We start from the raw sequence: 26,709 nt of genomic DNA, 5'->3' as shown, positions 1-26,709 counted from the left end.
ATCTTAATAAAATTATTTGAAAAAATCTATACATATCCCTGTAACAGATTTATTTTAACAAATTATTTTCTTTTGTATTTCTTATATTTATGATATAATTAAAAATTATATCTATTTATTTAAAAAAAAAAGTCAATTTAATGAATTATTTAAGTTTATTCGTATTATTTTAAAAAAAATAATAAATTTACTTAAAATCATCATAGCAAAGTTTTTTTTTTATAGATATAAATTTTTATTTATTGATTTTTGATAAAAATTTTCTATAATCATTTTTCTTTTATAAATAGTATATTATTTATATTTTAAATATATTATTATTTTATTTATAATTATATAAATATATTTTTATATTTTATATTAATTTGCATAATTTTGTAAAAAAAATTTTTTAAAAATAACAAAATATATTTTGATATTTATAAAATATATTTATTATTTTAATATGACACATGGTTTCTAAATAAAAAAAAAAGATAAAAAATATATGAAAAAAATGTATGCATTTGTGTATAAATTTTATTACGAATGATAATTTTTCTCAAAATTATTTTAAAAATAGTGTGCAATATCATAAATTATTCTAGTATAAATATAAATTTCAAATTAACCATTGTATTAACAAATCATACAAAACATTCAAATAGATTGTACAAAAAAGACTTTTTCATAAAAAAATAAAACATTTCGTACTTTATAAAAACGTAGTAATTTTTAAAAAGAAGAAAAAAATTTTTGTTTTTATACATAATGATTGATATTAATCTTAAATTTTCGGTGAATGGGCCAATTATAATCATATATTATAAGTATATTGTACTATATTAATATGTTATGAGTAAAAATTATAAATAAAATGAAAATATGATAGTAATGCTATTTTTTCTTGTTTTCACAGTGTTGAAAGGTAATCCTCCCTCAATGCATTCTCGACCAGCATTTAATGATGATCCAATCGATACGAAAGAAGATAATGATGGTAAATAAATTTTTACATATTTTTTCTTCATAAAAGCAATTGTTAATATCTTTTTAAAATTTAAAATTAAAAATACAATTTCTTTTAAATTTTTAAATTGGTGTATATTTTGACATAGTTTTTCAAATTTAGAAAATCATGATTAAAAAATAAAATTATATTATATAATTTATTAAATTTCATAACAATTCCAATGCAAAAAATATATAATAAAAAAATTAAATAATTTGTTAGTCATCTTTATTATTTTTTATTACTTTACTTATTTTTTTTTTTTTTAATTATTGTAAAACTTCTATACTAAGAAATAAATAAAATGTCAATGTGAAAGAAATATATAATATAAAAGATAAAATATAAATATGAAATTTATAGCAAACGACTGTTTAACGGATAGACGATCTGTATTAGAAGATGAGAGGCAACATTCTCAGGAGAAATTTTATGTACCTGCATGTACACCTGATGGAAGATACCACAGAGTCCAATGTTATTCAGGTTATTGTTGGTGTGTATATCAAGATACTGGCAAACCAATACCTGGAACATCTTCCAAAAATCATACTCCAAATTGTAATCCAGTACCTATTCCTACTAGGCCTATGAAAGGTAATTAATCATATTTTAATGTATATAGTATATGTTTCTATAATATATATTTTGTTTTATTATATATTTATTTCAACAAAAATTTATTAATTTATAAATATTATATAATATATAGGTTGTCCTGAACAAAAAAAACAATTGTTTCTACGTGATTTAATGGATTTGATGCATAAAAAGATGAAGGCTTCTGGCACTGATTCAGATGAAACAACAGCTAAATGGCAAGCTTCTAAAGAGGAACAAATAGCAACTTGGCATTTCGTCATGCTTGATAAAAATAAAAATAAAGTAAGGATAATAAATATTTTCTAATAAGTTTATATATTATATAAAAATCATAAAAATCAATTTGACAAAAAAAATATTTAGATAAAATATTGATATATATTTATATTTTTTTCAGGTTTTAGAAAGAAAAGAATGGAAAAGTTTTCGCTCAATGGTAGCGAATAATAGACAACTTCAAAGATGTGGTAAAAGACTTCCAAGATATTGTGATATTAATAATGATAGAAAAATTAGCATGACGGAATGGTTCAGTTGTCTAAATGCTCAACGTACTACAACATGTAATTATTTTTAATATAAATATGCAAATTCTTAAAATTTTATATATTTTTTTTTTTTCATCAGTTAAAATTATTGTATTCAAATCTATTATTATATATATTAAATATATTAAAATATTACAGCTGAAAGTACAGAAATAGTATCAACGAATAAACCGAAGAGAATGGGCCCGAATCCTCTGGATCAATTTCTTAAAAATGATGATGATTAAAAATATATGTGATAAAAATATATGTTTGATATTTCATTGATATGTATAATAATCATATGAATGAACATATAGTGCAACTTGGAACTTTCAAAAAAAGCTAGTTGCTGTGTTAAAAGAAATTTATTTGTATTTTTATATTTAGTGATAAATATCACATTATTTTATTTTTAATATAGTTTATATTTCTGTATTTTTTAGAAAGATATTAATAATTAGTAATTTGAATATAATAATAATATTATATGTATATAGATATGTTCAAGATATTACTGAAATGATAATGTAAGTTAAAAAAAAAATAAATCTATATAAAAAAATAAGTCGAAAATATAGAATGATATTTTTTTATACAAAGTTTTATTTTTAAATAAATCAATGTTGAAAATTTGTTAAATACATATATATTTAAGATTAACTTACAATTAATTTTGTGTACATGAATTTTATCAATATTATGGATTTTTCAATATTGATTTATTTGAAAACGAAATTCCGTATAAAACAATTTCTTGTTTTCAATTTATTTTTTCATATAGATTTATCTTGTTTTGATTTATATATATGTTATATTATATTCACTTCAATAATACTCCATATCCATATTATATAAATATATATTTATATGTTTATCTTATATTTATAACATATCTGTATAATGTTTATAAAAAATGGGACGTTTTTTAAAAAATCAGATTTTAGATATCAATACGTATAATACTAGCAATATCATAAAAATTCACGTGAAAAAATGTTGAATGAGACTTATTTTTCAAATAAATAAATAAATAATTTAATTTTACATTAGATAAAATGAGAGAGGATGATCATTTAATTAATACTGTAATGCATTATTTGTTTATGTTATTAATTCATCTAGCCAATTTTCATAACTAAAAATATATTTATTTAAAAATTATTTATTTTTAGATATATGATTAAAATTTTAACACAATATAATTAAATATATGTTAAAAAATTTATTACGAAAAAAGTCTGTTTCTTTTTATTTTATATATCTTTTAATACTTTTTATTTTATATATCTAAAATAATATGAATACATTTTTTTTAAATTTGTTAAGAAATCATTTAGAGCGATTTTGTTATATATTAATACGATAAAATTAAATTGTTTAAATTTGAAAAATAAATTCTAAACGATATTTATTTTTTTACAAATATATATATATATATATATATATATATTACAATTTTATATATATAGTATATAAAAAGTAGATATATTCTATATTCTATATATATTTTATATATATTCTATATATATAGAATAAAAAATAACAAAGTATTATGGGCATATAATTATGTACATATTCTGAATTTTTTTTATTTAGATGCATTGCTTTTTCATGACAAAGATAGATAGATATTAATGTAATAAAATGAATGTAAAATTGCTGATTGCGCCATTAATCACATTCTTTGTTGTGTGAATAGTATAGTAATTTTTTAAATTTTTTAATTTAAATTTAGTTAATTTGAGATTTGTATATGTTTTAATATTTCTTTTATATATTTTTCTTATTATATAATTATAAACTATATAACATACTCAAAGATTGTGATAAAGTTAAAATTTGTTTACTAAAATAAATTTTTTTCTTGATAACATATACTTGGTGAACTAATTTTTGGAATAACAATTTTAATATTTTTATCTTAAATATAATTTTTAATTATTTGTTTTAATTATTTAATTTATCAGCAATTTATAGTTATAATCTTATATTATTTTATAATTGTATCACAATGTTGTATTTATGTAAAATTTTAAATGAGTATATTTTAAGATGTTTCATATATTCTAATGTATAATACAACTAAAGTTGAATTAAGAATGTATATAAAATTTCTTTTTCTTGTTATAAATATTGAGAAATATTAGATTATTTTGTAAAATATAATGCATAAATAATTGAAAAATTATAAATTATAAGTTTGAATATTTATAGAAATAAGGTTTAAAATAGAAGACTGTTTCTACTTGTACAAAATTTATATATATATATAAATTTCCATAAATTTTTTATAACTTATATATATATGATTTTCTTCAAAATGAATTCAAAAGCAATTCACTACTTAAAAACTGTGTTAATAACCTCATTTTATATATAATGATTTGTCAATATGGCTATTCTATTATCAAATTTTTACGAGTACAAAACAAAAATCTTTATATTTGTTCACAGATATTATAAATCATATATGCATAAATATCACAATATTTAGATGACAATATTGCTTTTGAGTTCATTGAGAGAATTATTTTGTTTATGTATATATATACATAAGAAAATTTTACATTTAAAAATTTTATATAAATTAAAATTTTAATTTTAACTAATACTCTATCATTACTAATAAAGTTAAAGTCAAATCTTATATCAAAATGCTACGAGTTGAAAAAAATATGAATAATGAATGGCAGTCTATAGTTATAAAAGAAAAATATAACTATTCTAAAATACACGATCTTGGTAACCACTGTCGGCCATACTAGAACTAGGTTTGGCTGGTCCTCCAGGTACTTGATGATGAGGATGGCGTATATGACCAGGACGTCTTGGTGGGGCTAAGTATTCAAACATACTCTGGGTATGCTGAGCCAACATTTTACTAAGATCACAAGGCATAGGATCCGTCCAAAAAAAGTCGTGATTTAATGCGGAATCTGCATCAAATCTTTTAGATGGATCAAGAATTAAAAGTTTATCTAATAAATCACATGCATAAGGATCCTTTAAATATGGTTTTAACCTATCTTTAACCTAAAAAAAATGTATATTTTCAATGTATTCTTAATGAAAATGTATATTTTATTTAAGATAATAGAAATAATTACTTTTCGTTTTTGACCTTTAGGTAAATCCATTTTATTAAATAATTCTAAATTTTCTACTCCTGGCCATACTTCTGTTGTAATCGAACCACATAATTGAGAAATTAATATGAGCTGTTGTTGCTCTGTATTCCCTTGCATTATAGGTGATCTATAAATAATTATATTAAATAAATATTAAAAATAAATTTACAATAATAATATTACATTAATACATTAATAATAACAATACTAATAATATTATTTAAAAATACAAACCTGGTCCACATTTCAGCCATTATGCATCCTGCACCCCATAAATCTACAGGAGGACCATAATTTCTATCACCAAGCAAAAGTTCAGGTGGTCTATACCAAAGAGTAACAACTCTATTTGTATAACGATTTGGTTGACCATTTTTATTTACACTAAATGCACGAGCTAATCCAAAATCAGCTAATTTTAATATACCATTTTTCGTTATTAAAACATTTGCAGCCTTCATATCTCTATGCAAAATCTATGCAAAAAATTAATTTGTATTATTTATATTAAAAAAATTTTTTTCAATTATTTTTTTTTTAATTATACATTTATATGTTCTTACCTTGTTACTATGTATATAATAAAGACCATTTAATAATTGTTGCATAACTTTTTTAATTTCTCCTAAATTAAATTTGACATTTACATTTGACAATAAACCTGCTAAGTCATGTTCACAAAAATCAAATACAAGATAGAATGTAGAACGATAACGATTATATTGAGTTGCTAAAAAAAATTTTCAAAATTATTTATTTCATAATTGTTATCAGAAAATATTTACTTACAATATCAAATATTTACCTTTTGTTCTACATATTTCTATTAAATTTACTACATTGTCATGTTTTAATAATTGCAGTATTCTTATTTCTCTTAAAGCAGTTATAGGAAACTATAAATAAAAAATATTATTAATGTAATAGTATATTCATATAATATATAAATATAAAATATATTTCAATATAATATATAATTTTCCTTAAAAAAGGAAATAAAACTTTTTTTCATTTTGAAATACAAAAATTGTATTTTTTTTATATTTTTTAACAATATTTAATGAATACAATTCAAAAATAGTTTAAAAATTTTAACTTTAGAAATTCATTAAAAATTATATTCTTAAAAATGAATATTATTAATGTATATCTAATAAGAAAAATTGATATAATACAAATGAGATAATGGAGATAATAATCTTATTTGTTATATTTTTAATTTTTAATTATTAAATCAAATTTATATTCAGTTTATAATTATATCTGAAAATTATTTTAGTTTAATTAATTTTATTTTTAGGATGCAAAGCATTCTGCAAATTATTGGATATAAATGATTTTAAAATTTCTAAAATTCTAATAAGATTTAAAAAAATTTATCCATTTATTTTAAACATAATAAAGAATTAATAATTTTTAATATTTCTAAATGAGAATATAATAAGCCATTGTTTTTGGATATTTATATAGATAAGTGAAATGAAAAAAAAATATATTAATCAAATTTTCAATATATACATACCCCTTCTTTTTCATTATCCATTAATACTTTTTTCATAGCTACGAATTTTTTAGTACAATTCTTATCTCTAGCTTTAAACACTTCTCTATGAAAAAATATATATTATTAAAATTAAAGAAAATAATAAAAATTTTTAATTTATATATAATTATAACCTAAAATAAAATATAAATAAACTTACCCGAAAGTACCTTGACCAATTTTTGCAACTTTTTCATATTTAGAAGATTCATCACAATGAGGAAAATCAAATTCTTCAATATATTTTTCTTTTTCCTTCGTATTCATTTTTAATATTTTTCAAACATGACTATTATAATATTTAACATGGTAGACAAGAAATTATGAGAATCTACAAACGAATTTGACAGAACATTCTTGTACTTAACCTCAAAATAAAAAATTTATTTTGATTCGCACGTCACCTAGCGGAACTAGCGTTAGTCAGTTTCATGCTTTCGTAGAACGATCGTCACATATTTATGTCTTTTGAATAACAAACGAGTAATAACGTTTGATAATATCGTATCATTAATATCCGTCAAAATTTATAACGAATACGAAATGCGCGAAAAAATTATGGTTTATAATATCTCATAGTTATAATATATTCTGATCGATGTTCCAGAAGCGAAATAATGCGAGGTACGTAGGTACATATGTATAAAATACGATCAATAAATTATTGAGAATGTTTTATGTAAAATATATAATTTAAAAATATAAGTTTAAGAAAATATTTAACAAATAACATTTTCATATATTTGAAACTTTTTTGAAATAAATATTCTATATTCAACTGCATTAATTTGTGTATGTTATTCTTAATTTTTGAAAGTAAGTACTTAGAATGCATGTGAAAATATGTTAAATGACAGTCAACAAGGTATGTTCGATCAATGTTTTTCAAAAATGAAAAAAATATAATTTCTTAATTATGAATTTTTATCGTATTTTTCCTTAATTAAAAATAATTATTATTAACCAATCAATTAGTCATTTAACATGTTTCGATCATATAATTTTGATTAAAATTTAGTTTTTTGAACTATACTATAATTATATGTTTATTTTTAGTTTTTACATCTTAATATTAATATAATTTTAATGTATTTATATTTCAAATATTTTATTCAAAATATTTAATTCACGAATCCATATGTGATTAAATACATATTAAATTTAAGGTTAAATAAAATAAAAATTATCACATAATATTTTATTAAATATTATATATACATATTCTCGAGATAATATTACAATCGAGATAATAAATTACAATCAGATATACATTATACATAAATATATATTTTTGTACTAGTTTTTAAATATTGAAAGTACATATTGAATAAGTTAAATATTGAATAAAAGAATTACTAATTGTTGGAAAGAATATATATTATATTGATCTTAAAATTGTTGTGTATTTTATTGACAATATAAATATTTAAATCATTGTTCTTTTGCTTAGCTTCTTTTATGATTAAAATTTTATTAATCTGAAAAAATTAAAAATGAAATTATTATAATAAAATTTATATGAATAAAAATTATATATGAAAATTATTATTTATAAAAATAATAAATATATTAAATATATTTTTATTACATCTAATATATATTATATGTCTCTTTTAAATAATTTATGTTTATATTTATTTGACTGAAATTTTTTGTTTGATTTTTTTATATTTAATGATTTAAAGGTAAACAAGTATGAAAGATTAAACATGTCTCATGGCTGGAGGCAGGGACAACAACAAACAAAGTGGAAATTTAGACAGAATACATCAATGGCTTTATTGCCATCAACTTTATGCTTCTGTCAAGCCTGAACTTCCTTCTAGTGAAACATTTAAAAAACATCAGCATATAGAAAAAAATCGAATTGTCACAAAAAGTCTTAATGATCTACAAGATAATATTTTGAGGTAAATTAATAATTTATTATCATTTAAATTATAAATTATTAATTCAAATTTAAAGAAGAAATAATTTAAAAAATAATTTTCTTTATTAATATAATAAAGAAAAAAATTATAATATAATATAAATTATAAATATAAATATTTTTATAAATTTTTGCATGATATATTTGAAAAGTTTTAGTAAGTTATTTTGTATTATTATATATTTTATATTTTGATTTGTATGATTAAAATATATAATTTATATATATAATTTTCAAAATATTGAAATAACTAATATATTGTATAAACTTAGAATCATAATTTAAAAATTATTTATAGCAGGTCTTATTTTATTATATAATATTTGTTGCATCTGTATAAAATTTACCTGTAACATATTAATGTATTAGTGAAGATGTATTTTTGTATAAAACAATTTATATGTGCAAAATATAAGCTCGTAAATACATAAACTGAATAGAGTTGTTTTATTGTAGCATATTTACGGACTCTTTATATTGTGATCTTAACATAGTACATGGACATAATATAATAAGAACAAACCATTGTATTGTTAAAATAAGAGCTCCACACTTTTATGAAATTCTCAAGCCTTATTTTATATATATTAACAATCATATTGATTGCATCATTGATAAACTGGAAATTTTTCATCACATAGAAGGTTTTGTGAGGTACTGCCATATTCTAATCATTTATATAGCAGTATCTATAAAAACTATATATATTCACTATATATTTATATATATGCAGGCTATATCTGTCTCTAATAATACAAATTCTTTTAATTCAGAAATATTTGTAAAAATTAATCATTAAAATTTGTAAATATATGTATTAATCAATAATTAATTTTAATATTAAAATAATGCAAATATTTCTGAATAATATAAAATTTTGAAAATCCCATATATTTTTTTATATAAATATTATAAATTATAAAATTTTTATTTGCATGCATTTTTATGTAAATTATGTATTAAAATTTTTTTAATAAAGTATTATATATTGTTTCTACTAAAAAAAATTTTTTCATATATAAATAAATAAATAAATAATATATAATACAATTAAATAATATATATATATTATATATATTATTTATTAACTATATTAATTATATTTATAGTTAATTTATAAATTTTATAATTTTTTAATTTTGGAATCATATCAAAATTTCCTTTATTCAATTTTGAAGATTATAAATAATTTTTATTATCAATAATATAAAATTTGTAAAATAAATTATTTTTTTTATTTCTTTATATTTTATTTTTATACATATAAATATTACTTATATATCAATAATAAAAATATATTATTCTATTCAATAGTATATTATGATAATTAGCATGTAATTAATTTTTTACTTTCAAAATAAATGTCATAGAATGCACACAATAAACAATATGTATTAGATATCTTTTTTTATTTCCATTCTTATCATTCATTGTTAATTCTATTTTATAAATTTTCAGGCTTTTATATAGTAATTCTAATTTTTCAAAAGAAGAACAGTTATTGGTAGAACATATTTTGAGTATTTATACTTCAAAACTTGTGAATGCATCCTCTAATAATAAAGTATTAAACATCAGTAAAAGGTTACAATTTATAATTACAATATTTTAAACTGTATTTTTTATAATATATATATATATATATATATTATTATATATATTATTATATATATATAAATATTTTTAATATATATTTTTAATAATTTTATTTTTCATTAATAATAAAAATAGTATATTTATGTGTATTTATAATATAGTTATAAGCACATTTTTTTATGTATATTTATAAATATTTGTTTTTATGTCAAAGATATGTGGATTCATCAGATTGTTATTTAAAAAGTACTGAAACTACAAGAAATGTGAGAGAATATGCTATTGTGGATGTAAGTCCCACTATATCCGATATGGCTGATTCTGGTTTAGAAACAGGCTCTGTAAGTCCACATGAAAATACTACATCTGAGAATTCAAGTACTGATTTTGAGGAATTACAAGTCACAGAATATACTTCAGGAAATGATAAATTAGATGAAATACGCGCTAAACATTTACACAATAACGATGAAAAAGTAATCATAAAAAATGAACATTATAATTTGACTAATAATTATGATAATACATGCCATTCAAAGAACTTAGTAAAATCAGGATTAATGGAATATGGTTCAAATGACAGTGCAACATGTTGTTCTTTTAATACAGAACAACCACAATTAGATTTCTCTAGTTCATCTATGGATAATGCTCAAAAAACAAAATCAAATGCAGATGAAATCTTTCAATATGAAAGTCAAATACTTAGTGATCCATTTTATGAATCAGATTGTGGAAGTGATGAAAATGAATCATTTGAATTTATTAATCTTGGCAATGTGTCTTCTACAAATATTGATGTTGTAAAAAAAAATTGCACAGAGAAAGAATCCACAAAAAAGTTACAAGATGAAAAAATGTGTCATTCCACTCATTCACAAACTGAAAATGTACAATCAGAAAATATAAATCATGAAATTTCACATGATAACCAAAGAAGTTCCTGTAATACAAGTAATTACTATTTTATTGATGCATCGACTCTTAATGATGAAGTAGAAATTCCAACTTCTAATGTGGTTAAAAATAAATGTAATAATGAAAAATTACAATCTTACATTTCCTATTCTTCTAAATATGTTGCAAATACATCTATTGATCTTGTTGAAGAACAATATTATAAATTTACATCTTTAAAAACAACTAATTTGCAAACTGAACGAATAACAGAATTCGAAAAAGAATTGAAACTTACAGAATATCTTGAGCCACAAAAAATAAAAAGAATTAATTCTATATCTAAAGATAAAATAAATACTGAAATAAATAAAGAATCTTTAGTTGTAGAAATTAAAGAAGCAGACAGCGGAGAAAGTGCGCATCCTTCTCCTTGCCCTGACAATAATAAAAATATAAATAACGATCGACATGTATCACAAATAAATAATGATACAAATTTGACTATAGAGATTAAAAAGGAAATAATGGAACAAACAAATGATAAAGATGTAAATTTAACAGATGATATGCAGCAACCTTCTCTTATTAGAAGAAATACATTTGAGCTGGATTCAAATGATGAAAAACTTTCAGTTTTACGACAAGAATATGAACGACGACAAGGTAATCTTGTATTTCAAAATGCTATACCTCAATATTCAGGACATCGTGTAGATGGTGATTCATGTTTTAATCCACCGGATGAATCTTCAATTCCAATAAGCAATGTATTAAATAAATTTCCAATTGATGTTCAAATTCCAACTAGTAGTCAATATCATACCATGCAATATCTTTCTCTAGATAATGGAGAATATGAAAATAATCAAATATCATCAGAGAATAATAATTCTTTAAAAACTAAAACCAACATAAGTTATCCAGTAATTAAAAGTGCTAGTGATAAAATAGTTACGAATTATCATTCGGAATTGGATAATGATTCAAGCAAGTGTAGTAATAGTTTACCTGTTACATTAGGTTCTATTATAGAAAAAGATACTAAAATTGATAATATAAAAAAAACTAAATGTGATGAAACTATGCCTATTATTTCTGGTGGCGTAAGTACTTCGGATTATTCTAAACCTAGTGATAGTCCTACTGTGCGTCGAAAAACAGAATCTACACCAATCGTTTCTGGAGGTTCTGTTATTATGAATGAACCTATAATAAAAATAAAACCTACAAAAATGTCTTCATCTATGACTGCATGGATCGTTGATATGAGCGATTGTAATAAAAATGAATCTAAACCATTGAACAATATTCATACAGGAATGTCTCAAAGTTTTTCAAATTCAGAATGTTTAAAGAAACCGATAAAAAAAACAAGTAGCCATGAAAAACATAATAGTTTAGGATTTTTCGTTAATTTGAAGGATATGGATACAAAATCTATTTCACAACAACAAAATTATTCAATAGAAAAGAAAGAACATAATGGATGTAATAAATCTTATTGTGAATTTTATGTCGATATGTCTAGTACAAATAAAGTACCAAAAAATACAAAATTAGAATTAGAAGAAGCTATTGTCAAGCCTGAAAAATCTAATGAAAGTGATAAGAAAAATATTTTTTCTATGTTTATTGATTTAAGTGATACACCGAAAAACAGAGAAAATATGCAATCTTTACACAAAAGAAATTTTTCCACATTTTCCGACAAACAAGAAATGAAGCTGGATGATATTAATAATTCTAGCGAGAATAGTATCACAATAAAGGAAGATCAATCATCAATTGAACAACGATGTATTAAAGAAAAAACTAAACCAAGTGTTTTTATGTACATAGAATCTGATTCTCCTGTAGTAAGAAGAAGAACCTTATCTTCATCGCGACCAGTGTTTAAACGACATTCTTGGAATGTTGATAAAACACAAAGCGCTAATAATAATGGACATGTTGCAAAAGAATTAATATTTAGGAAGGAACATAAACGCGCACATAGTTTATCGGTAGATCGGGGAGACTTAAAGAAGTTACAAGCAAAAACTAATTTTTCAAATCATTCTTTAAATGACATGATAAAACCAGATATTACTCAGGAAAATTCTAAACTTCTTCGAGAAGGTAATGGTCCAAATAATATGGATACATCTTCAGAAGATGTTTTCGAGTTTGATGTAAGAGATACGCCTCCAAATTCTCACGTTGAAGTGATCAATGAAGAACTTCGTGTTAATATAAAAGAACATGAATATACAGAATTGAAAACTGAAAGAATGGCAGAAAACCTAAATACTACCGATGTTAAAACATATGAAGATGAATATTCAGAAACTTCGGCTTGGGAGAAAACATGTACAGAAAGTACTGAAGGACAAACACGCAAAAGTGAAACATTTGACATTAGTAGTGGCAGTGGTCCATCTCCTGATAGTGATAATCATGATTATGAATTATCAGAATTATTAAACGGAGAAGTACCAACTATAAATCGAACACAAATAGTTCCTACTGTAGTAGGAAATAAAATATCAGAAACACATAAGTCTTTAAATGAAACTATCAAAAAAATTGAAAGCGAATTAGAAAGTTCAGATTATGTGAAATCAAAAATAACATATGATAATCACAATATAATATCAAAAAAAAGTGAAAGAGTTATAGAACATAATATGAAAACATCAACTTCTAATTTTGTTCGATTATCTGATTTAGATAAAACACCTGTTTCTTCTCATTCAGCGGACATATTAACTGTGAAAGAAGAAGGAAATACTCATCGTATGTGTAATAGTATTCCAGAAACTTCATGGATTGAAAGCAAATTAATAATGTCTAGAACTAATGGATCTATTAGACCACCTCCTAGGAAATTTACTTCAATTATGAGCACCTCTCTTCCATCTAAACAAAAGTCTCCCCTTGAAGATCTAACAGGAGAATATGATGGAGAAGGAATTATATCAGAATCTGATCTAAGTAGTATGCAAAGTAGTATGGGTCGTTCTGGTGCTGGTTTGTAATTTCTTATTTTAGAATGAAAATATGATCAAAATGATTATAAGTTAATAAAATATTAATTATTAATTCTTTTTTAGAAGGAAGTACAGAGGAAACTGAAACATCGAGTTTAGCAGGAAGTAGACCATACAATAGATTGGGAGAAGATTTATTAAGAATGTTTTTAGAAGAAATTAATCCAGATGTTACAATCGATGTAGCTGGACGTCGTATAAGAGCTCACAAATGCATATTAAGTTCTCGATGTCAATATTTTGCAGCGATCCTTAGTGGAGGATGGATTGAAAGTGTAGGAAATGTTATTTCTTTGCAAGGATATTCTTATGATGCAGTACATTTTGCATTGTGCCACATATATAGTGGAGAAAGTAATATACCAGATTCCATAAGTATAGTTGAATTAGCTACGTTAGCTGATATGTTATGTTTGGAAGGTCTTAAAGAAATTATAGGATATACACTTAAAGTTAAATATTGTCATTTGTTTCACAAGGTAAACAAATTTCACAAAATTTTATATTTTTATAAAATAAAATTCTTAATCAATATTCTAAATCATTATTTTCTTTAAAGCCTTGTCAAATATGTGCTGTTGGTGTATTAGAGTGTATGCCTTTAGCAGCAGCTTATGGTTTAGATGAAGTATATCGAAAATCTCTTCGTTGGATTACAAGACATTTTGTGCGAATATGGCCATGTAAAGCATTTGCAACGCTTCCGAAAGAACTTATGGCAAAATGTTATCATCAACATATTGTACACATGGTATGTATCATTTAATGTATCATTAAATTTTTCTAGAGTGTATATGATAATTTTTTTTATTTTTATTTTAAATAGTCCACAGACAATGTGCTTCAAACTATGATGGATTGTGATAAACTTCTCGCAACTTTGCCAAATGTTCGTTGGGCCGAACCAGTATTCAGAATGGTTTCAAATTTATTGGAAACATCTGTGAAATTTTTATCAGATAATTTTTCAGGAGTTTTAGGAAATGAAAACTTTCAGTCTCTTGGACGAGAATTAACGTGGAATATCAGTCGATTGGAAGATAATTTCTTAGCAGCAGCTGAACGTTTACCTCCTGAACAAGCATGTAAAAGTTATTCAAAATTGCATAAAATGTTAACTTCAGCGCAACAAGATGAAATTCAAGAAAAGATTAAGTGGGGACCGTTATTTGTTGATTTTTTGAAAAAAATTCAAAGTCGAGTAGAAAAATGTTTAGTTCGAGATGCAGCACGAGCTGCTAGAACTACTTCGTGGTTAAAAATGGATTTGGAACTTCGGCGTAGAATTCAAGAATTAGCTTGTCTTGTAATTCTACCTCACGAAACATCGAAACGTCAATCAAGACATTCTAACTTCATAAAAGTAAAAAATTTATAATATTATTATAAATTATTATAATTTATATAAACAAATTAAAAATTTTCAAATATTTTTTTATTTTTAAAATCTTTTTTTTTATTTTTATAGGAACCTAGACCAGTATCAAGTCGTTCAACAACTATAAATAGAACTTTAGATTTGAAACGTGTAAAAATGGTTATATCTGAACATAATCATAAGACTTTAAAACAAGCAGTAACTCAACAACAACCAAAAAAAGTTTTTAACAAACCAAAAAGTGATCCATTAGAACGTAAAATGCAAAATGATAAACAAATCACTACAGACACAAATAGGCCAAAATCTTGGCCTAATAAATTAGAGGTAACTTTTTTCTTTTTCAATACTTCAATATACTATAATATATAATATGAAAATATTATATAGTATAATATTTAGTAAATAAAAAAATTTCTTTTAAATTATTTTTTAAAATTTAATATATTATCTCTTAGGTAAAATCAAGATACTTAGAACCTAGGAATAAATCTGTTCCAAAAGAAACTATGCAACCAGTACATCAAGAAAAAACTATAATACAACAGCGACGAAAAATAATGATTTCATCTTCAGATTCATCTCGTACATCTAGTCCAGCAATGAAACGAGCTACTGATAAAAAATCATTAGCTAAAATAAAATTACCTATAAAGAAAGATGTAAAAGCACTATCTTCAGATAGCTTAACAGAATCTAATGCTACTAGAACTAATACTAAAAATGATTCGATCAGTAAAAGTTGCGGTATTACTCGTCCAGAATCTCCATCTTTTAAACAGAAAAATACAGAGATAGGCTTATCTGTAGATTCTTTAGCAGAATCGAAAAACAAGCCAACAACTATTAAGAAAAAGACAAATAAAATGGATACTTCAATATCTACAGATAGTCTTATGACTGAAATAACAACAACGCCCAAATCAAATACATCAAACAAGTTTTCACCTATTTTAGGAAAAACGATAAGTAAAACACAATGTCATGATAAAGGAGTAAAAAAAACTTCACCACCGACACAACAAAAAAGTCTACTTACAATAACAAAAAGACCACGAAGATCGTTAGAAAATTCAACTGCAGCTAGTAGAAGCCGAGCTGCAGCTATTAGTGCTTATCATTTACGAAGAAATCTTCTAGATGCTGCAAAAACACCAGATATTCCAAGTAAGTCATTAAATAACATAGCGTGTAAAGCAGTAAGCACACGACCGCTTACCCAATCGACAGTTAATCATCCTAATATAATAAAAGAAAAGAAAGAAGGAATGCCAATGCAGCAAAGCTCCGAAAGTCCTAGCAAAAGATCTTCTCCTAAATCATTTGGCACTAGTAAAATAAATAAATCTTTGATCACTAATAAAAGGACAACTATTGCAAAGACTTCTTGTGATGAGAAAGTTAAGAATAAGTGTAATGGAGAAGTTTCAAAACAACCAACAGTAGGTTCTAGATCAGGAACTTTTTTGAAAGATGAACCCACGATTCTTAAGAAAGCAGATATTAAATCTTCTCAAATTAATATTTAAATTTATGAAGTGCTAAGTTTTTCTATAAACATAGCACTGTCAGTTTTACAATTATACTTATAAAACTATTATCTTTAACCATAAACGTGATAATTCAAACCGCAAAATCGTACTATATGTAAAAATAGATATAATTTTAATCTAAAGCAAGTTGCAGTTGATTAATTATAAAAAAAAAATTAAAATGCATTTATTAGATATATAGAAAACAGCTATGATTCTCTTATAATATTGAAAATAATTTTAAAATGAAATATGGTACTAGGAATATATAAGTTAAAGATTACTATATTGTTTTTTTAATTATTTCTTTTAATACTTTTTAAATTTAATTAAAATATTATGCAATTAAGATATCGATAAAAAATATCACTTTCAATCATAAATGCAGCTAGCTTATCCCACCTAATTTTCAATTAATGTGCGCATTAATACACATAGTATTAAACATTACATATTCATAGAATATAGATATATCATGGCCAGTTATACAATATATTTAGATAGATTTTTTTTTCCACATTAAAAAGCCATATTATCCAAAATTGTTTCCTAGAACTATTTACTAATTTTAATATATATTTTTATTATTTACTAGTTGTAGTGTATATGTAATGTAATTATTTCTTACCATTTAATGTTGCCATTTTACTAATTAATTCTTATTATAAGTAGAATTTTGTTTATCCTTAAATAATCCTTATTAATGAATTATATAGTTATTGTATTTATTTATTAAATTTATATCTCTATTTTTTGCATTGTACATTTCTATACAATATTTATATCTAGTCATTTATATATTTTAAATATTTACTTTTATGTAATGTTAATAAATAACTCAATATAAAGTTAAAGAATGGTTTAATTTTTTAAGACATCATTTTTTTTTAAATTTTGATAAAATAACAAAAACAATATAAATATTTTAAAATATGTAATACTAATATTAATTAAGTTTTACACATCTAATAATGTTCCACGAGGTCTTGCTCTTTTTGGATCTGCTTCAGGAGGAGGCATAGCCTTTCGTTTATTCATTCCTTTCCTCTCTAATTGTTTTTCTATTATGCGTGCATTATTAGCATATGAATCAGCAACTTCTCTCTACGAATATATATTATAAATACAAATTATTTTTTTATAAAAAAGAAAGAGTACAAATTCATATATAATTTTTTTTTGTGCTTAAATATTGTATTTCTATTATATGCAATATTAGAATCTAATATAATCATATTCTTTATTTTTTAATTTTTTCTATTTTAATAAAAAAAATTGTTTTACTTGCAATTTTTTACAAATAATAATAAGAATATTGTTTATCTTAATTTCAGAAAAAGTATATTTATATTTGAAAATATTTTAAATATAATATTTTAAATATAATATGGAAATTAAAAACTTACTGCTTCGATTTCATCTTCTTCTTCGTCAATTGTAGATACAGTAACAGAACTGAATTTTCCCATATTTTTTGTATGTTTTGTTACAATTATTTTTTTTGGTTTTTCAATAGCAACCTGATTGTATATATCTGTCATTGGACCTTCACCAGAACTTTTAATTACTGCACCTTTTACAATAAATACAATATTTGTTGCTTGATCATGTTTATAATAAAGAAAAAGACCACATCTGTAAAAATATATATATGCATGTATATATTGAAATTGATATAACTTATAACAATAATATATAAATCAATAAATATTAGTAATTTTTTAAATTAAAATTTTAATATAATATAATTAATATAATTATATCAATAAAATTATGTTTAAAAATAAAATAAATTATCTCATACTTTTTACGACATACTTTTTACATTTTTGACGACATTGTTTTTCTATTCCTTCAAGACGTTTCAAATACACGACTTCATCTTGCTCACAAGTCATTTTATGAGCATGTTTACTACCATCAATAACTCGTGCACCATCTCTTTTTCTTAAAGGTAATTTTTCTATAGCACAATCTATAATAAAAATATTTATGTATTTTTACTTATAAATTTTAAGATAATAAAGAACAACATAATAAATAATATAATTCTAACCTAAAATTAATGTCATTTGTCCACATAAACAATAATAAATATGTAATGGTTTTTCTTCACTATATTCTTCTTGATCTTTTGTATCGGAACATATTATACTTCTTGAAACTACTTTCGGCATTTTCACTTAAAATTATATAATCAATTTACAAAATAAATTCTTTATATTTTGACTTTATACTAAAATATAAATTATTTACATCAATCATACTGTTTATATATAATCACAAACTAGATATAAAAGTAGATCAATCTCTTATATATCCAAACTTGACTGCCTATATAAAAATTCGATGTTAATTTCAGCGCCCTCTATTCAAAAATGATAGCCATGCGATAAAAATAAACTACTAAAATAAACTATAAACTACTACTAACTATGATTACAAAACCAAGTGATTGAAATTATAACTATATATAATCATAATATAGATTATCAAAATTAATTAATGATAAACAGATATAATATGGATAAAAATCAATAACAAACAAAATGTAGATAAAAATAAGATAAATTAGATCTTTAGAAATAAATATTTTTATTAACAAATAATATGATTACAGAATTATATAATAAATATGATCTACTATGAGATTTCGTATTTCATGTTTTAAAATATTTTTTAAAAAAGAGTAAAATATTTTTTATGTTCTCTACAATTTATTACTAATGTAAGAATTACATTCATTTCATTATTAAAAAAAATCTATTTACATATTAAATAGTTATAAAAAGATTTTAATTTGAACAAAATTTTAAATTTTTTGAGAAAACTTATTATGCTTGATTTATGAAATTTTGAAAATTTTGCATAAAAATGATATTTACTATTTATTATAGAGAAGAATTTTTAGTGATTCTAAAATTAAAATTTAAAATTTTGCAAAAAATATTTTATTATTTTATTATAATTTGAAACTCAACAAAATAAAATCGCAATAATATTTTTTTTTGTAGAAGAAAAAGAATTGGTCTACATTTCTTTATTAATTTCCTATATATTTATAAATATAAGTATATGAGGCATCTATTTAAATAGGATTTATTCAAATATCTATCAAATTTAAATAGAAGTTATTCAATCTTTCAAATTGTTGAAAAAAAAAATATTTCAAAAGTATAAAAGTATAATAGTTTTAATGAATATATAATTTGATATAATTTTTTTATGAGATACATAGAAGACATATAAAAGATGACTGTTTTTTGTTAAATTGAATTATATATATATTTTTTATTACATTATTGAATGCAATTTAACATTTTCTATAAAAAAATAAAAAATTTTTATGGCATAAAATTTCAGAATATTTTAATTTGAATATTATAAAATCATATCATATATTTTCTTAAAGTTGATTTAAATATACATTTTTTAACTTGGATAGAGATTCATTTTATTTCTTAGTTTATCAATTGTTTCTATTTCCGAAATTTGTTAACATTCCTAAATGTTTCAAATTATTAGATATTATATATATTTTATTTTTTAAATATCTTTTTAAAAATTTAAATTTAATATCAGATCTGATAATTTTGATGAAAATTCAATAAAACCACTTTTTATAATCAACAATTGCAATTCAAATTATACGATGACTGGATCGATTTAATATATATATATATATATATATATATATATATATATATATATTCTTTATACATATATTTTCTAGTCAATGTAAACATATTAATTTGTAAAATATATATAATGTTCACAACTAGTTAAATGTAAATTTTGACTAATAATAATGTATATATTTTCATATCGAATTAATTAGTAAAAATATAGTAATACAAAAGTAAAGTATTAGTAAAATGATTATCATAATATGATTTTCTTATTTTGTTTTTTATATGATTGATTTTTTTATATAATATATATAATGATATTACAATTATTATAATAATTCATTTGAATATTGGAATAAAAATAACTTAGCAAAATAAACATTATTAATATAAAAATTTACTCTAATTAAATCAATAACTTTAAAAATATTATTTATTTTAGATAATGTTTTTATTAATTTATTATAATATATAATATATATATATATATATAAAATATATAAATTGTCTACTAATTAATAATATATTTATTAGAAATAATAAATATTTTTATATTGAATTGATTTCACTAAAATTTTAGATAAATGTAATTATTAAATGTATATATTTACAATATTTTAAGCTTTATATTGTATTTAATAATTGATAAAATAAATTTCTTTCGATTTATAAATATTCGCATATATGATTAATTTTTAATATCCTACTTAGAAAGTTTGAGCATCTTTCAAATTTATGAAATAAAATATAAAATTCTTGTCTAGTTGAAATTATAATAAAGTTACGATGATAAATTCGAAATATGTTGATATTGCTATCATTATAATTTTGGTCATTAAATGATAATTTTAAAAATACAGATAAAAAATAGAAAATAAAAAACAAAAAATAAAAATCTTGAATGTAGAAAATGCAAAAAAGTATAAATAAATTAATTGATCTAATCTGTTCTTTAGAAAATTCTTCCGAAGATTCAATCATTTCAATTTATTTTATCCTATGTTGTATCGATAATGCAGGAATCGACATTACAATAATAAAATATTTTTTGAAAATTTTGGATTTTATTTTTGGTCAAAAATCCTTCTCATAAATATTATTTTTATAAAAAATAAAATAAAAATGAAATAATTTGTAAAATTTTAGCAAAATTGAACATTTTTTAGATAAGTTACCAGAAATTTATAATGGTATTATTAAAAAAAAATCTGTTATATTGTGCATACACGTGCATACAGTTATTAATAGCAGTTATTAATAGGTTATAGCAATTATACTATGTATAAAGTATATAAAAAATAAAATACATTATAGTATGATTTTATATCTCTGAATTAATAAAAATCTATAAATAAAAGTGTAAAAGTAATTTTGATTTCGAAATTCAAAGTCAAATTTTTTTCTTATTGCATTATATTCTACTTATGGATAAAGTAAATAAAGATAAAAAATTTGAAAAGAATCATGAGTTGTAATTTAATTGTTTTTTTAAAAAAAAATCATTAAATTTCTATTCACTTTTCAAATTCATTTTATTTATAATTTGCTTACATTCTTTAGTTGAAAAAAAATAGCACTGATATATAAATACTCCAGATTTACTATACAAAGTATCTTATTAAATATAATTACTTTGAATTACATTATTATTTGTAATGAGAAATGTTTTAACGGATATTAAATAGAAAATGTATCAAAAGATGCATATATTGGTGTTATTAATTTTTTTGTGGATGGACGCGATAAAAACATATAAAGATCAATTTTTATTTTTTAAATAAAATCGTATATTTTTGATATATCAATCTATGCAATTTTTAATTCTCTACAAAAAAGTAGTTAACCTATGCATAAAAATGATTAATTTAAGAAATATTTTGATGTAAATATTGTTAATAAAACTTTATTTGCTTATTAATAATAATTGTATTTATTTATTAATTTAGAAAAAATTTAATGAATGTGTATAATACTTATCCAATTAATTTCAAATTGTCTTTCAATTTCATCACAATTCAAAGATAGATTTAGTATAACTATAGTTAAAAATACAATTTCACTTGAATTATTTGTTTTACGTCGAAAAACTTCTCAAGCTATTGTAAAATGTTTAAAAATTATTAAAAATTTGACAATATGATGGATGATTTCTATAGAAAATATTTTCATATATAATGTATTCCATATGCATTTTTTGTTTCAAAATAAATTGATAATATGTCTAATTTCTTTTCTTTTATATTATTTCATTTTCACAATTATTCATAAAAAAAATTAATTTATTATAGATATTTCGCTCACAATCAGTATTTTTTTTAAATGTTTTATTTTTCTTTTTCTTGACATATTTTTCCTATATTATTGAACAATGAAAAAGGAAATAGCACTGATCATAGTTTGTTGATATCATATTGAGCTTTTGTGATGTTACTTGTATCATTTAGCGTTTTATACACAACATGGAATACATGATGATTGATCTCTATTTAGATGTCACAATAGATGTTATTTTTGTAATTGATCGAAAAATATAAACAAATTAATAATAATAATGAAATCGAAAATTAATGCAAATTTAATATTTTTTTTAACAAAATTAAATTGTGACCTATGGTTTTTTTGATACTTTTCTTTTTTTGATACTTCAATGTACAATATAACACAACAGTAAAATACAATGCAATAAAAAAAAATTTGACTTTGAATTTTGAAATCAAGATTATTTTTGCATATACTTTTATTTATAGAATCCATCGATCTAAAGATATAATAAAATAACTTTTTACACTTACTTTTAATGTACTTTATATATATGTATAATATTACGTTTTAAAATAGATTTTATACAAATATAATAAAATTATTATCATATTTATTTAATTGATCAATAAAATATATCAATAAAATTTATATATAAGAATATAATCTATTATTTCTATATTTACATATTAAAAAGTACAAAAAAAGAATTTTTTTTGAAAATCATTTATTTTAATAAGAAAATTGATAAAATATTTGAATTTTTTTTTGGATAATTTTTGTAAAATTTTTAATGATTAATTTTGCAGTAATACATATTATTTTTTTGGATTATCAAATAACATAAGATAATATCTTTAAAATCCAGTTTATTTTCGCATATTTTTATTATATATATATAAAACTATATATTTAATTATATAAAAAAATTCTAAAACTAATTTATATAGATACTTTATCTATATTAGATTATTTAGATATATTTAGATTCAGATATTTATATTCACATTGCAATAAAATAACAAAAATATATATTCTGCTAAAAAAATTTTGGTATGCTATTGCATTATGTAATAATACAAATAATATGTAATTGCATTTCTATTAATGTGCTTCAAAATAAAAAATATATCATTATGATTTTTAATATTGATTATATTTTGAATATGTAATGTTTTAATGTATATAAATATGCGATATTGTTACTAGAAATATATCTTGTTATATAGTTGAATAGATAGTTTCTTATGAAAAAATAAGTTAAAAAGAAATAATAAAATTTTTTCTTCTTTTTTTTGAAGTTTCATTTTTGAGTTAATTAAATTTGAAAAATGTTAATGTGAAAATGATAATTTTCTCATTAAATATGAATAAATTATCATATAAGAAAATCAAATTTGAAAATTTGTTTATGATATAATTCTTTGATTATATGTTCAATCTTGTTTTTCTAAAAAAAAGATTTTCTAAAAAAACAACAATAAAATTTTATTCTACATTTTTTATTTATTTACATCTGCTAAATAACTATCAATTGTTCGTATTCAATCGAAAATTAGCCAGATTCATTTGTACTTAAATTTTTTTTAAATTTGATTTATTCGAAGATAAATCCTCAAATGAAAAAATTTTATTTTTTTATTTTTGATTTATTTTTTCATGAAAAATCATTTCCTGTCCAGTCTCATAAATAATAAGATATTCTGTAAAAACAAATATATTTTATTATTATGAAGTACAAATAACAATAAAAATAATTAAACAAATTTGATTTTAGAAAAAAATAAAAGAAAATTGAAAGTAAGAAAAAAAAATAAGAAATTAAAATATAAACTGAATCTGTTACACAATGTGTAAGTACTTATGATTCTATATTAGTATATCTATTTATGAAATTATCTAGATTTTATTATTTTTTTTATCAGAGAAATATAAAATTATATATATTTTGCAGAAATTAAGATATAATAATTTAAGATATTTCAAATATTATTTCTGATTTGAAAATTGTATATATAATAATTAAATTTAACCGACATCAATTTGTATATATATTTATGTATATTTATGTATATATGTGTATATTTCATCAAAAATGTCTCTGTAAAAATGAATATAGCTAAGTCATATTTATTTAAATAATATTAAAATAATAATAATATAAAAATTTATTATAAATTTCAATAGATATAGAAGTTAATGAATCGCCATTTTGATAATTCCTTTATTTCTCACAATTCACTGTAATAATAGATGTGAAGATATTCGCTTCAAGAATTAAATAGAAGTGAGAAAGAGTAAGGCAGAAAAACACATAAGAGAATGGGAGGAAGCTAGATGTAAGAAGTAAAAGATAGATAAAGAGAGAGAAAGAGAAAAAGAGAGAAAAAGAGAAATAGTTGTATCAACGAGATTGCACATAGATGAAAGACAAAGAGAAGGAGAAGAGTCACGTTGGGTTGTATCACTGATTCTGGCTGATGGAAAGATGGCGGAGGGTAATTCGAATCGCGTCATATAGCTCTGAATACTACGCATGCGCAACCAGGTTCATATAACTGCGATGGTGTCGGTAGGCGGAGCGGCATCTAGAACTAACTTGTACCGGGTGGTACCGCATCACTGTCAGCAAAAACCGCATAAAACGGCACCATTCGCTTTTCTGGTATACCGACACAGGAGGGGATTCTAGTTGTTCGTGGGGCAGGACGGAAGTTCAAGGCAGTCTCGGCGCCACAGGGACGCATGGTGAAGCTCCATGTTGATGATGATGTGTACGCCATATACACTTTCAGTTTAATCGGATGACTGTTTTTCTGTATATTTTTTATACTTTTAACTATCCAATTTGTTTGAAATATATCTTTCTGATAATATATTTCTTATAAATAAATTTTTATTATCCTTATATTAAAATTAATTTTTAAATTTACTTACTTATATATTTATTGAAAGAATTAAGAATCATCACGCTTTAATTATTGTTTATAAATAGAGAATTTACAAAAGATATAAATTTCATCTTTTTTATATTTGAGAATTAGATTTAAAAAAATATATAATGTTCCGCAAAAAAAAAAAAATAATAAAATGATATAATAAAAATGTCAGCAAGTTGTGAAATATATAGATGTATTGAAAGAATATTCAAAATAATTCATATAAATTAAAGATCACATTAAATTTTACAAAATTTTAATTATATTTCAAAAATTTAGTAAAATGATTAATAATATTTTGAAAATAACTTTAAATGCATTGTAGATAATTAAGTATCATAAAAATAAATATTTTTAAAATAATAAATAAAATAATAAATCGAATTTTATTAAGTTATTTAAATTAATTAATTTCTATGTTATATTATAAAAAAAGCACTATTGCGTTGCTGTATTTTGTTACAAGTTGTACTTTTTATCATAACAATATTAAATACCAAATTATTATATATAAATAATATTATGTAATTTATTGTAATCTAGATAAATCAATTTCTATTATATAGAAATTCTTATTTTTTATTATTTTTGTATTTATTATTAGTTTAAAAATTTAATGAATAAATATATTTAGAATATTATAAGAAAAATAACAATTTATTTCCATGAATACAATAAGAAAAAAAAATGTGTAGAATATTTTTTTTTTTATAACATCTAGA

At 21.2% G+C, this 26,709-nt stretch overlaps 4 protein-coding genes across 10 annotated transcripts in view; 2 read left to right on the top strand and 2 right to left on the bottom strand.

Annotated features, from left to right (window-relative positions):
* The window catches only part of LOC411502 (SPARC-related modular calcium-binding protein 1), a 37,155-nt gene extending 34,634 nt beyond the window's left edge, over nt 1-2,521 (top strand). Inside the window, exons 6-10 of one of the 3 annotated variants that reach the window (XM_026441603.1) lie at nt 899-979; nt 1,355-1,588; nt 1,704-1,876; nt 1,992-2,157; nt 2,281-2,521. In XM_026441603.1, the coding sequence (XP_026297388.1) occupies nt 899-979; nt 1,355-1,588; nt 1,704-1,876; nt 1,992-2,157; nt 2,281-2,369 (743 nt within the window). In that variant the 3' untranslated portion in view covers nt 2,370-2,521. The remainder of the gene's footprint in view (nt 1-898; nt 980-1,354; nt 1,589-1,703; nt 1,877-1,991; nt 2,158-2,280) is intronic. The other 2 variants (XM_026441605.1, XM_026441604.1) reach the window with 2 other exon arrangements.
* A 2,317-nt stretch (nt 2,522-4,838) lies between these two features.
* Nucleotides 4,839-7,206, bottom strand: LOC412560 (cyclin-dependent kinase 9). Its single transcript, XM_396015.7, has 7 exons — nt 6,956-7,206; nt 6,775-6,859; nt 6,058-6,148; nt 5,816-5,982; nt 5,487-5,728; nt 5,232-5,379; nt 4,839-5,157 (listed from the first exon to the last, which is right to left on the bottom strand). The coding sequence occupies exons 1-7, from the start codon at nt 7,060-7,062 to the stop codon at nt 4,849-4,851; spliced, it is 1,149 nt and encodes a 382-aa protein (XP_396015.2). The 5' UTR covers nt 7,063-7,206; the 3' UTR covers nt 4,839-4,848.
* A 5-nt stretch (nt 7,207-7,211) lies between these two features.
* LOC412643 (uncharacterized) lies at nt 7,212-17,321 on the top strand. Of its 4 annotated transcripts, none has more exons than XM_026441581.1 (10): nt 7,212-7,419; nt 8,481-8,705; nt 9,182-9,379; nt 10,184-10,309; nt 10,536-14,230; nt 14,317-14,729; nt 14,810-15,001; nt 15,077-15,613; nt 15,719-15,955; nt 16,087-17,321. In XM_026441581.1, exons 2-10 carry the CDS (start codon nt 8,512-8,514, stop codon nt 17,155-17,157), a joined length of 6,663 nt encoding a protein of 2,220 aa, XP_026297366.1. In that variant the 5' UTR covers nt 7,212-7,419; nt 8,481-8,511; the 3' UTR covers nt 17,158-17,321.
* A 756-nt stretch (nt 17,322-18,077) lies between these two features.
* Nucleotides 18,078-19,529, bottom strand: LOC412642 (UPF0428 protein CXorf56 homolog). Of its 2 annotated transcripts, XM_006572129.3 has the most exons (5): nt 19,417-19,529; nt 19,217-19,342; nt 18,979-19,135; nt 18,567-18,795; nt 18,078-18,264 (listed from the first exon to the last, which is right to left on the bottom strand). In XM_006572129.3, the coding sequence occupies exons 2-5, from the start codon at nt 19,335-19,337 to the stop codon at nt 18,118-18,120; spliced, it is 654 nt and encodes a 217-aa protein (XP_006572192.1). In that variant the 5' UTR covers nt 19,338-19,342; nt 19,417-19,529; the 3' UTR covers nt 18,078-18,117. The 2 variants fall into 2 exon arrangements, with proteins under 2 accessions (XP_006572192.1, XP_396097.3); XM_396097.7 differs by having other exon boundaries at nt 19,217-19,513.
* Between the last annotated feature and the right edge of the window lie 7,180 nt (nt 19,530-26,709).

This window comes from Apis mellifera, linkage group LG7, assembly GCF_003254395.2.
Source record: "Apis mellifera strain DH4 linkage group LG7, Amel_HAv3.1, whole genome shotgun sequence".
Taxonomy (NCBI): Eukaryota; Metazoa; Arthropoda; class Insecta; order Hymenoptera; family Apidae; genus Apis; species Apis mellifera.
The sequence above is the reverse complement of the archived record's forward strand: the minus strand, read 5'-3'. Positions and strand labels throughout refer to the sequence as shown.

What these genes read in the sequence shown, in the direction of transcription:
- LOC412560 (XM_396015.7), bottom strand. Translation starts at nt 7,062, where the DNA reads ATGAATACGAAGGAAAAAGAAAAATATATTGAAGAATTTGATTTTCCT. An exon ending in ATTATATACATAGTAACAAG is followed by an intron (nt 5,729 to 5,815) that starts GTAAGAACATAT and finishes TTTTTTGCATAG; the next exon opens with ATTTTGCATAGAGATATGAA. An exon ending in ATGGCTGAAATGTGGACCAG is followed by an intron (nt 5,380 to 5,486) that starts GTTTGTATTTTT and finishes AATTATTTATAG; the next exon opens with ATCACCTATAATGCAAGGGA.
- LOC412643 (XM_026441580.1), top strand. Translation starts at nt 8,512, where the DNA reads ATGGCTGGAGGCAGGGACAACAACAAACAAAGTGGAAATTTAGACAGA. An exon ending in TATGGGTCGTTCTGGTGCTG is followed by an intron (nt 14,231 to 14,313) that starts GTTTGTAATTTC and finishes ATTCTTTTTTAG; the next exon opens with AAGGAAGTACAGAGGAAACT. An exon ending in GACATTCTAACTTCATAAAA is followed by an intron (nt 15,614 to 15,718) that starts GTAAAAAATTTA and finishes TTATTTTTATAG; the next exon opens with GAACCTAGACCAGTATCAAG.
- LOC412642 (XM_006572129.3), bottom strand. Translation starts at nt 19,337, where the DNA reads ATGCCGAAAGTAGTTTCAAGAAGTATAATATGTTCCGATACAAAAGAT. An exon ending in ACAAATGACATTAATTTTAG is followed by an intron (nt 19,136 to 19,216) that starts GTTAGAATTATA and finishes TTTTTATTATAG; the next exon opens with ATTGTGCTATAGAAAAATTA. An exon ending in AAGAAGATGAAATCGAAGCA is followed by an intron (nt 18,265 to 18,566) that starts GTAAGTTTTTAA and finishes ATATATTCGTAG; the next exon opens with AGAGAAGTTGCTGATTCATA.